Below are 12,658 nucleotides of genomic sequence, written 5' to 3' on the forward strand. Positions count from 1 at the left end.
TTGTATCTTGGTTTATTTAGCTATTTTTCCATCTGAATTTTGATTTAGTTTATACTGAATTTGAAGTGAAACTCTAAGGAAACCAAGTATTTCTTTATTAGCATAGCTTTCGCAAAAGAAGAAGAAAAGCATATGTAGGTATCTATACACACACACACGTAACAAAGAGGTGAATAAAAACAGATTGTTGGAAAGACCAACTACTACAACCAATTAAATGTCAAAAAGCTGGATAATCTGGAAGGACTGGATAAATCCCTATTTAATACATAATCTACCAAGACTGAATTACGAAGCAACAGAAAATATGAACTGACAATTTACCAGTAAGGAGACTGACTTAATAATTAAAAACCTCCTCCCTCCCCCAAAAAAGTCCAGGATCAGATAGCATCACTGGTTAATTCTACCAAACATTTAAATAAAATTTAACACCAATCCTTCTCAAACTCCTCCAAAAAACAGAAGAGGAAGAAATACTAAATTCATTTTACAAAGTCAGCATTACCCTGATGCCAAAGCCAGTTAAGGACAACACATACACACAAAAAATTACAGCCCAATAGTCCCTGAGGAACACAGATGCAAAAAAATCTCACAAAACAGTATCAAACTGAAGTAAGCAATATACTAAAAGGATCTTATATAATGATCAAGTGGGATTTATTTCTGAGATGCAAAGATGGTTCCACATACACAAAGGATAAATATATGATCATCTAAATGGGTCAAGGAAAAGCACTTGAAAAAAATCAACATCCTTTCAATGATAAAACCCCCAACAAATTGGATATAGATGGAATATAGATCAACGTATTAAAGGGCACGTAAGACAAGCCCACAACTAACGTCACACTCAATACTGAAAAGCAAACTTTTCCTCTAGGGATGAGAAACAAAACAAGGGTGGTCACTCTCTCTGCTTCTATTCAGCATAATACTGAGTTGCATGAGTTCTTTACATATTTTGAATATTAATCCCTTATCAGATATATGATTTTCAAATATGTTCTCCCATTCAGTAGTTAGTCTTTTCATCTGGTTGATGGTTTTCTCTGCTGTGCAAAGCTTTCTAGTTTGTTGTATTTCCAATTATTTTTGCTTATGCTGCCTTTGCTTTTGGTGTCAAATACAAAACATCGCTGCCAAGACCAATGTAAAGGGTCTTACCCACTATGTTTTATTCTAGTGGTTGTATATGTTCATGTCTTAATTTCAAGTTTCTTTTTCATTTTGAGTCAAGTTTTGTGGATGGTGTAAAATAAAAGTACAGTTTTGTTCTTTTGCATATGGATATCTAGTTTCCCCAGCACCATTTTTTGAAAAAACTACCTTTCCCCCATTGTTATTCTTGGCTTCATTGTTGTAAATTAAATATATATGTGTGTTTTTATGAGCAGCTAATACACTACATGGCATACTGATTTTCTAAGAATAACCACTCAAAAATGTTTCTGAAAGCTATGATCTTAGACACTTCAACAATAAATTGGAAATTTCCAATTTTTTGGAACCAAGAAATCTAAGAAAACTTGTTACCAAAATAATATTTCAAAATGAAATTTAGATTTTTTAAAAGTAGTTTGAATTTAAACAATCTATTTTTCAATATGTTGCAAAATAAGCTTTCTGAAAAAAATTCACACTGTGTAATAATGAGCTCCTCTTTAAATGGTTCTCAGAAACTGTGTTGAACAATATTTCATGTAAATAGGAAGGATTTGGGACACATACAAGAGCCACCACTGACAGTAAAGTAGTAAGAATACAGACACTTATTTTTTCCCAACCAAATGACAAGGCATTTCATGCTGTGAATATCTAACTCCACTTTGACAACTAAGCACATATTTATATTTTCTGCTATTCTAGTTTTACACTGTCTCAATTGATTTAGTGCCAACTCAAGTCAGTCTTTCAACATGTGTCCAGGTAACTGGACCAAGAACATCTGGTGAAGACTTGCCACAAATTACAGTGATATGCTTTATTCTTTGAATGCTTTTGGTTGGCAGAGGTGATGTTGAACAGACAGTAGGTAAACAAACAAACACATCCACTGAATTGTAACACTAGGAATACTAAATAAACTGTGTCGTTTGATACACTTCAATAGAGTAAAACGATGGAAACGATTTTCCTCTCCAGAATTTAAAACAAAAAGAAAACAAAAACAGGATTTTAACAGAGAAGGGGACAAAGACAGAAAGCTTTAAATCAGGATGGATTTCAGGAAATCGGGTATAATGAGAATCAAGTCTAAGTCAAGAGAAAAGAAATATCTTGGGTTTCAGTTAAATAGTAGCCCAGAGATTATAGCCAGGCAGTTATCTGGAGACGATACTAAATTTAAAATCTCCTCGTAGCCTACAGAGTTTTCAGAAGATGTATTATTAAGGGAAATAATACAGAAAAGGATTTCTAACTCCTAATACCATCTCTAGTCCTTCAGATGTCTGACAATCTTAATGCCTAGAAATCGGGATAGGATTTTCTTTTCTATGTTTCAACATAGACAAAATCGAATACTCCTTAATGACATTAAGCTCTCATTTCTCTGTTTATGCTCACCCCACAGATTTTTTGTTTTGAGCTTTACCTTATGTACCAAGTTAATGATTTTAGGCCAAGCACAACTCTGATTGTAAGTGATCACTGGTGTTATAATTGTAACTAGATACTGTAAATGTCAGTTCTCATGCCCCATTTATCTGAGTCCTTAGATAACATGATCACGCTTCTTGTGCTCCAAGTGTGAGAATAAAATTGTGCTATTTATATGCTAAAGTCTCTTAGAATTCTAAAATTATATGGTTCTAGGGAATAAGGTTTGCTTGGATCATAGTTTAATGTAGTTAAAACACTCCTGGCAAGTTGGTGGAAGCAGTTGTAATAAAGTTTGATAGTCTGAACATTTAATCTTTGAAATGTTTGATAAATTATCAAAGGAATTAAGAGACTAGACTTCTGATATCCTACTATCTTAAATGGAATTTAAAAGTGTTTTGAATCAATGCAATCTCTGCTCTTCTGAGTGGTGAAAGAGATGCAAGAGAGTTCACAGAAGCATTTAAGGAGAAAAGTTATGTTTAAGTGTTTCTACATCCTTTTTTTTTTTAAAGTATAGTCCAGGATCAGAATTATCAGGCAAGCAGTCGTTATTAAGAGAACAACTTATTCCTCAACAAGCGTTTACTCAGAGCCTGCCGAGTACAGAAACGGGGCTGAGGATGCAGAACACATATGTTCCTCAGTCCTGATTAGTGTGGAGGCAGCGATACAAGATGCTGAAAGAACACTAACGTGAGGTCACAAAGTTTAGGTCAGTAGCCCCAGTGGTCAAATTCAGATGTTGCAGATAAAGAAAGGTACAGATTCTCTAGCTCAGTGATCCTCAAAATTCAGCTGCATCAGAGTTACCTGGAGAATTCATTAGAAGATAGATGACTGGGTGCCTTCCAGAGAGTTTCTATTTAAATTTAAGGTGGAGCTCAAAATTTTGCACTTCCTTACAATCTTGTGAGGCATGTAATAGTATAATCCTCCTTTTTATTCTATAAAGAATAAGGCTCAGAGTAGTTAATTAACATGCCAAATGAAGCTAAAGGCTCATTTTTGTTAAAAGAATGATGAATTATTTTCTGTGTTAGAGGGGCAAAGATTTTAAAATTTTTTTACTCTTTGCTCTGATTCAATCATGATCAAGAATTATTTGGATAAGCAACAAGACTTATTGAGCAGAACTATAAGATCATGCATTTGTTTGAACAATCCATTTGGGTTATGCATTGTGGAAGAGTGTGTTGATATTCTTGGTTTTTGTTTTTTTTTAACTACTTAAACATATATAAAAATTGTGGTATACTTTCCAGCAGTAAAAGGGAATAACTAATGTCTGTAACCATGAATAAATATCACAGACATTATTCTGAGCAAAAAATCTACACACAACAGAATACATACCTTGTGTTTCCATTTTTATGATGATCTAAAATTGTGTACCATGAAAATGTGAAACTGGTGGCTAGCTGGTGTTGGTGACAGGGAATTACTCTGAAGTGACTCAGAGAACCTTTGGAGGTGACAGGAATGTTCAAATGCAGAATAGAGATGGAGATTACATGGCTGTATCCTTTTGTCAGTTAGGATGTATCTGTTTCAGTTTATGTAAATTTTACTTGGAAAGGTAAGTGGTGCTATGGGGTATGTGGGGATGTACAGGCAAAACAGAAATGGTAGACTGCAGATAGCCAATGAAGCTGGTTGAGGTAGATGGAGGGTTCATTGAGCTATTCTCTCTATTTTGTACACATTATAAAACAGACAAAGAGAGGATTCAAGATAGTAGCATAGGAAGATCTGAACTCATCTCCTCCCACAGACAAAATGAATCTACAACTACACATGGAATAAATCCAGTGGAAAGGGACTTGGAAACTGGATGAACAGAGCTTCTACAGCAAAGTGTACAAGGACAGCATGAAGGTGAGTAAGCGAGGCAGAGATATGATCTCAACAAGGGAAAAAAAGAAAAACACATCCCAGGCTCAGAAATCCACAACTGTGAATAATCACAAACGTATGGATCTTTATCCTGAGGAGCAATGGGTTGAGCTCCACATAAGGCATCTCAACCCCTAGATCCTGCACAAGACAAACAAGCCCCAAAACACGGCTTTGAAAAGCCAATGAGAAATATGTTTAGGAAAACTACAGAACTGCAGGGAATGAAAAACTTCTTCTTAGAAAGGGCTTACAGGCAGACTCCTTTAGCCTGAAAATCAGCACCAAACACCAGATTGGAAAGCACATGAAATATAGGTGAAGGAGATGTACTGCCTAATCTTAAAGTTTCTGCTAGAAAGTAACCAGCTGGGGCACTTAAAACAGACAACTACTTACAAGAACGTTATTTGTGAACTTCACAGTGACCATAAGGAAACAATTTATATTAAATACACAAAGGAAAATGAGAAAGAAATCTAAATGTAACACTAAAGAAAACCACCAAAACATAAGGAAGGAAAGAAAGAGAAGAAAAAACAGAAAACAATAAACAAAATGTCAATAAGTACATATCTATCAATAATTACTTTAAATGTAAATGAACTAAAGTAGCTAATCAAAAGACAGAGGGGCAAAATACATTAAAAAACAAGACTTATCTGTTATCTAGTTAAGAGACTCACTTCATTAAGAAATGACACACAAAGAAAGAAAATGAAGGGGTGAAAAAATATATTCCATGCAAATGGGAATGAAAAAGCTGGAGTAGCTATACTCATATCAGACAAAATAGACTTTAAAACAAAAACTATAATAAAAGACAAAGAAGGGTATTACATAATTTAAAAAGTGTCAATGCAGCAAGAAGAGAAAACATTTACAAATGTATATGCACCCAACAGAGGAGCACCAAGGTATATAAAGCAAATATTAATGGACTTAAACGGAGAACTTGAAAGCAATACAATAATAGTAGGGACTTTAACAACCCACTTACATCAAGTTCATATCAATTCAGGCCTACATCAGGAAGCAAGAAAAATTCCTAATAAATAAGCTATCTTTACATCTAAAGGAACTAGAAAACAAAGAACAAATGAGGCCCCAAATTAGCAGAAAGAAGGAAATAATAAAGATCAGAATGGAAATAAATGAAATATAGACTAAAGAAAACAAAACATCAATGAAACTAAGAGCAAGTGATTGGAAAAGATTAAAAAAAAGTCAACAAGCCTTTAGCTAGACTAACCAAGAAAAAAAGAGAGGACACAAATAAATAGAATCATAAATGAGACAAGTTATAACTGTAATCAGAGAAATACACAGGATCACAGGAGACTACTACAATCATATGTCAACAAATTGTACTACTTAAAAGAAATGGATACATTTCTAGAAACAAAGTCCCTAAGACTAAATCATGAAGAAACAGAAAATATGAACAGACCAATTATTAGTAAGGAGATTTAAACAGGAATCAAAAATCTCCTAACAAACAAAGCCCAGGACCAGACGGCTTCATTAGCAAATTCTACAAAACAGTCAAAACAGATGTAATGCCTGTTCTTCTCTCAGTGTTAACACAAAATGTTCAAAGATGATTTAATACTTATCTTCCAAAAAACTGAGGGGGAGGGAAACCTTCCAAACAGTTTACAAATCCAGCATTACCCTGATACTAAAACCACACAAGAACACTACAGAAAAGGAAAATTACAGCCCAGTATCACTGATTAACACAGATACAAAAATCCTCAACAAACTATTAAAAAAAACCAAAAAAACAAATCCAACAATACTTTAAAAGGATTATCCATCATGATCAAGTGGGATTTATTACAGGGAAGCAAGGATAATTCAACATCTACAAAATAATCAATGTGATACATCATATTAACAAAATGAAGAATCAAAATCATTTAATTATCTCAAAAGTTGCAGAAAAAGCATCTGACAAGTAACTGTCAACCAAGTAGATATAGAGGGAACAAACCACAACATAGTAAGGCCATATATGACAAACCCACAGCTAAGAACATACTCAATGACGAAAATCTAAAAGCTTTTTCTCTGAAATCAAGAACAAGGCAAGTATACCACTCTTGCCACTTTTATTCAACCTAGAATTAGAAATTTTAGTCACAGCAACTAGTCAATAAAGTAAACAAAAACACCCAAATCAGGAAGGAGTAAAACTGTCACTATTTGCAGATGACACTATATTAAACATAGAAAGACCCCACCAAAAAGATGTTAGAACTAATAAATGCATTCAGAAGTAAGGCTGCAGGATACAAAATCAATATACAGAAATCTGTGGCATTTCTCTACACTAATAATGAACTATTAGAAAGCGAAGTTAAGAAAACAGTTTCATTACATCAAAAGAATAAAATATCTAGGAATAAATTTAACTAAGTAGGTGGAAGACTTGCACACTGTAAGACACTGATGAAAGAAGTAGAAGACACAAAATAAACTGACAGTATTCTTCAAGCATCAAGTTAGTAAAAGAAAAACCGAGGAATTGCTTCATTTTGAAGAGGGTTAAGGCTACAACACATAAAACGTTCTCTCTCTGTTTGCAATACTGTAATTTATTGAGACAAAAATCTATTACAGACTTTTCAGGAAGTTTTATTTCAAAAAATGAGTAGTCTATAACTTTGGGAAGATAAAAATTTTGCTTTTTAAAATATGGAGTGTTAAGTATTCTTCACCTTTACTAACCATTGATTACTTTAGGTAGCACGTACTTATAAATTACAACCTTGTAATGCTTACAAGAATAATAAGGAATAACAATGAACTTACCAACACTTGGATAACCAGGCGTAGAAGGGTCTCCTCCTGGATTCAGTGACACCATGAAGCTAAGATTTGCAGTCTTTGGTAAATCACAGGGGTCAATATATAGAAGAACACCTCCAAATCCAGCCTTTTCCAATAAGGAAAGCTAAAAGAGGAGAACAAATTGTTAAAAATATCATCATATGCATTAGAAGTTCATATACTGCTATTTCATAGATGGGACTAAGGTAAAGTGATGCCCTTTTCTGTTTTCCTTTTAAAATAAGCAGACAATTCAAATTTCCTCACTATCAAAGCCCAGTCAGAGAGTTATCCTACTGACCTCTTTCTTTTCTGTCTCAACAATATTTAAGCTGCATTCTGATAGTATTTATATTTGATTTCAGTCGTCAGCCTTTAGAATTCCTCCCTTTTTTAATTGTCCAAGTAGATCTGGATGTTTGTACTTCTGTGAGTTTAACAAAAGATCTGCCACAGATAAATTTCAGTCGTAAAAGAAGAGCTGTTCTGACCACTGTCATGTCCTTTCCTAGAGCAGAAGACATCCAGGGTATTTTGATCTATTTCCTCCAGGGCTGAGGCTGTCACAACATCTGCTAAAATGCAGAAAACCTTTCACACTGTATGGCAACAGCCACTGTCCTGAACTCCTGAGGGCCGCCACTGTACAAGTCACTCTGGTCTCTCTGCCCTGGATGTCCCAGACAGACCCCTAAGATACAGCAACTAACAAGGATATACAGAACCACGGGATGGGCCTCCTGAATGGTCAGCTCCTGTTCTCTCTGTCATTCAGTATTTTTAAAATAGCCCCTGATTACCTCCTATGAATATACTTAATGCAAAGTTTCCTCTCTGTTCTTCAGTAAGTACACCATAGGTAAGTATGATGGCACAGATAAACTTGACATCCCAGATTCTCTTTGTTTTAACTCGTTAAATTAATTTTGGGGGGTAAAGATCTTATTCACTGTAGTGTGACTTACACAATATAAAAAATAACCATGATTTGCTAATCCTATTTGCTTCCCAGGAGAGAAGAAAATTAGAAGGACACTAGGGAATAACGGGAGAGTATGACTCAGAGTCCTGTTGAGTAAACGTAGTTGCTGCTCATTGTATGACTCTAGTTAACACCTATATTTCACTTTCCAGTTATTGTTTATGTGGCATATTCAGTTTTACAGTGGACTAAGCAAGGTAGAAACTTGTGTCCCAGGCTGGACCACCCCATGGGGTTAGAAATCATGTTTATCTTTTGTACCACTGTACACCTTGCATATACAGCAGGCACATAGTTAAGAGAATTACTGAATCAAAGAATGAATGGGAAAGATGCCGATATGGCACAATAGTTACTCCTGAAGAAAAGAACTCTGAGAAAATATTCAGGAGGTACTTCTACTGGAAAAACAAAACATAATTGTAAGTATAATATGATCTAACTACATAAAGGAAATAACATGTAGAAAAATACAAACTGACACGATCTAAGTATGCTACATTAATGGCATCTTTCCAGTGCCTTTGTTCTGTATTTTCCATTTTTAAACAAGTAATGAACAAGTATGAATTATCTTTGTAAAAAGAAAAAAACTAACATTGAGAACATAAGCTAAGTATAATTGACCAACATGTACCTTCTATAACAAACCACTCTGATCAACTTTTTCTTTTCCATCAGTGTTTTAATGAAGGTAGGGCAAGGATTCAGGGAGAGAGGAAGAATGAGAGACAGAAAAAAAGAAAATATTACGTGAATAAGAGGGCCATATTTAAGACTGACTTTCCAAATGCTCAGACTGAAGTCCTTGAAAGGCCTTCTAATGTTCAGATGCTGAAATTGCTAGTCTCTAAAAGAATAATCAATGGAATGATTTTGAATATTCTGCTTATTGCAGGAAAATATATCAAGAAAAAATATGAACTTCTCTCAAAAGCAGTTTTAAAATATTAAAAAATACTCTTATTATTAAAGCAATCTGTGACCATTAGTGAGTAAGAGACACACATACACACACACACACACACACACACACAAAACCCCAGTGTCCCATTATCTTACCAGTCAAGAGGTAGCAAATGTTAACATGTTGGAGTTTTTAGACCCTTTTATTGGGGCTTATGCACATCCATACATATACTTACAAAATAAAACCACCTACAAAAAATACTATTTTGCAATATTGTTTTTCACTTAGTGTATACTAAACATTTGTCCACGTTGATATGTATAATTTTGTATCATTTTAATAGCTATATACTATACACAAGTGATGTAAGTACTACTATAAAGAAAGGTCACCAAATGTTATTTAACAAACTATTCCTGACTGTTGATCACACAAATTATTTTTAATTTTTATAGTATATTGCAACAAACTTCCCTTTGGTTAAATTACTGCATAAATAACTATTTTCATGAAATATATTTTCACAGGTAGAATTTCTAGATCAAATATAGTAACTTACAGTGAAAAAGAATATGAAAACAAATGTTCATCTAAGACTGAAGCAGTATGCTGTACACTAGAAATTGACACAACATTGTAAACTAACTCTACTTCAACAAAATATATATATATATAAAAACTCCTGTGTTCATGGCTTTTTTATCCACTCATTTTCCTCCAGAAAAGCTCTAACAAGTTATATTCTTACCAGTAATATATGTGAGTACTTGTTTCCCCTCAAAGTCACCAACATTGAATATTACTACTTTTCAAAACTATTTGTCAATCTGGCCAAAATTTATTCATTCAAATTTTTAAAAATTACTAATGAAGTTACCTTTATTTTTGCTTGTGATTTTGACAAATTGCATATTTTCTTTTGAGAATTACCTGCTCCTGAAAATTATTTTTATGATTCTTGGTCCATTCATCCATTCACAACTATATAATAAGTGTCACTTTGGTGCAGGTAACCTGCTGTCATTGGGAGGTGGAGGTAAATATGACAAGGTCTCTGCTCTTAGGAAATTCACTTTGCCAGTGGAATGACCCACAGTTTTCATCTTGAGTGCTAACTCCAATTAACTGGTCATGAATAGCCATCTGGAGAAGGACTGCGATGCCAGGTTCAGGGCAGTGGGAAGTGGTTCCATGAGAGATTTCTGCTATGGACATAAGAAAGAAGTGGCGGGCCACAAATTATTTTTTTTCAATCTGCTGATCCTGCTTTGGTGGAATTGTCAAAATATCTTTAAAAATCTCTTCTAAAATCGTAAATATGGTAACTATTTATTTAATGTCTTTGAAACCTAGTGCTTAAATTTATCTTAGCCAAAAATAAAATGCTACAGTTGCATATTTCGTCTCTTCCAATTATATTTGGTAACATGTTATGATCCCTTCTATAAATACGTATCACAATATGCTTCTATAACTGATGGCTGATAATAAAACAGTGTGGTTCAATAGCATACTGTCTTTGGCCAGAGTTGATTACCTCCCTATAGCCTTGAAGAGACACCTTTATATGTGAGTTGACCCCTCCCCCCACACCCTCTGCCTAAAATAGCTGGACCTGAGGTGGATCTCTCTTCAGTGTTGTCAGATCTGGTGCTTGATGCCATTCTTCACTGGCCATCAGAGAGCTCTTAAATAAGTAGTTTAATTCAGTGACTCAATTTCAGAAATTGTCTATTACTGGATTTCCAGTGACACTAGCAATAGAGGAAATTGCCTACATTAAATCAAATTTTAAAAAGATTCCTTTGCTTTGTTAGCATTGAATTTTGAACATGAGGTGAGGGGTGCCTAAAATGCTCAGAAGATCTATGATTCTAGTGAGATTATATTTTTAAAAATGAATTCAAAGGCAAGCCAATGCAAACAGGATGAAGCCAGGCATCACTGGACTGTCTGAGGGCAGAGTGTCCCTGGGCGCCTGGGTGAAAATTATTAGCTCTGCCCAGGACCTCTCGTAACTGGAAACCTAGACTAACGATTATACTGAGGGTCCATCTAATGCCTGAAAAGAGGGAAAATGTAAGGCCGAGATCCTTAACAAGGATCCTTGATCCTTGAACTTCAACTGTCCTTTGCTTCTCTTTCTTGAGTATTAATGTGTTAAGTTTGGGGTTCTCAGTCATGCTTACCACCTTGTAAACTAAGACAATATTTGACATTAGTAGGGCCAATCAGAACTTGGAACGGAGACACACAAAGAAAGAGTCAGGCAGATGGTGTTGGGCCTGAGTGTTGTGAGGTCATGGAGAAGCAGGCCGTAGCCACTGGCCAGGGCAGTGCACTGACCCACAAGGCTATACTCCCCCGGAAGGGGCACTGTTTCCTAATTCACACAAAGTGCCATGTGAGCAAATGGCCTCCCTATTTAGAATCAATCCTCTGACATGTGCAAACTAGTGTTTTCAGGGTGTAGAAACTGAGAGTCTTGCCAAGGCAACTGGTAACTAAAGAGGAACCAGAATTCCAAGAAAACAGAGATGAGAGCGGGCAAGAAAGGATGGCCTGCACAGAGCCTGGGGCCACCTGTGCACCCTTCGCTTGGACTGGGTGATTTTCCTCCTTTTCGCTAAGAGTGCTTCTGTTCTTTGCAAGTAAATCAAGCCATAACCAAGACAAGTGAAAAAGCATGAAACTAGGAGATGGTACTCGGTTTTACTATTGATCTGGACACTAAATAGCTCTGTGACGACTCATAGAATTTCTCCAGGCCTTGGTTTCACCATCCATAAAATGCCAGAACTGAACAATGTTATCCCCAAAGACCCATTCTGTTCTAAATTTAAAAACCACATAGTCCAATCCTATGATTTAAAAAATGTTTATGGAGACATTTATTGTACTTTCAAATATATTGTCACATATGAAATTTGCTTTTAAACTATTGGTCAGGAATACCCTCTCCAAAAATAACACAATTTCTATGATTAAGGAAGATTTTTCAAGGAGTTTTTGTAATGTAATTTCATACAACATATAGCATAAATATTTTCACATTGAACTTCTATTAGGGACAAAATACGAAGAAAACTGAAACTTCTTTTTCCGTTTAAATTCAATTCTAATTTAGATAGTACACTGTGAAGCGTTAATTTCATCTTTCAAAATGATTTCAGTGTTTACACCCAAAAATAAATATGACAATTGCAGTAAATCATTCAGGGTTAAATGAATACTATTTCAATGCAGTCATTAATATTCTTTTTAAATTGAAAATATTTCTACTCTAAGTACTTCAACCAATATTTCATTTCCAGGAGAGAAGTTAAATATTGTGTAAATTTACTGAGTATGTTTATTCAAAATGTCCACCAGTGATAATTATTAGTTCCCACATAGCTAAGGATTCTTCCTCCTCCTTGTCCTCAAAA

At 34.8% G+C, this 12,658-nt stretch overlaps 1 protein-coding gene across 9 annotated transcripts in view; it reads right to left on the reverse strand.

Moving 5' to 3' along the window:
* NAALADL2 (N-acetylated alpha-linked acidic dipeptidase like 2) overlaps window positions 1-12,658 on the reverse strand; it is a 1,180,713-nt gene that overhangs the window by 444,890 nt on the left and 723,165 nt on the right. For all 9 annotated transcript variants that reach the window (XM_074367722.1, XM_074367706.1, XM_045511272.2 and 6 more), the window contains one exon: window positions 7,321-7,462. In XM_074367722.1, the coding sequence (XP_074223823.1) occupies window positions 7,321-7,462 (142 nt within the window). The remainder of the gene's footprint in view (window positions 1-7,320; window positions 7,463-12,658) is intronic.

Source organism: Camelus bactrianus, chromosome 1, assembly GCF_048773025.1.
Source record: "Camelus bactrianus isolate YW-2024 breed Bactrian camel chromosome 1, ASM4877302v1, whole genome shotgun sequence".
Classification (NCBI taxonomy): Eukaryota; Metazoa; Chordata; class Mammalia; order Artiodactyla; family Camelidae; genus Camelus; species Camelus bactrianus.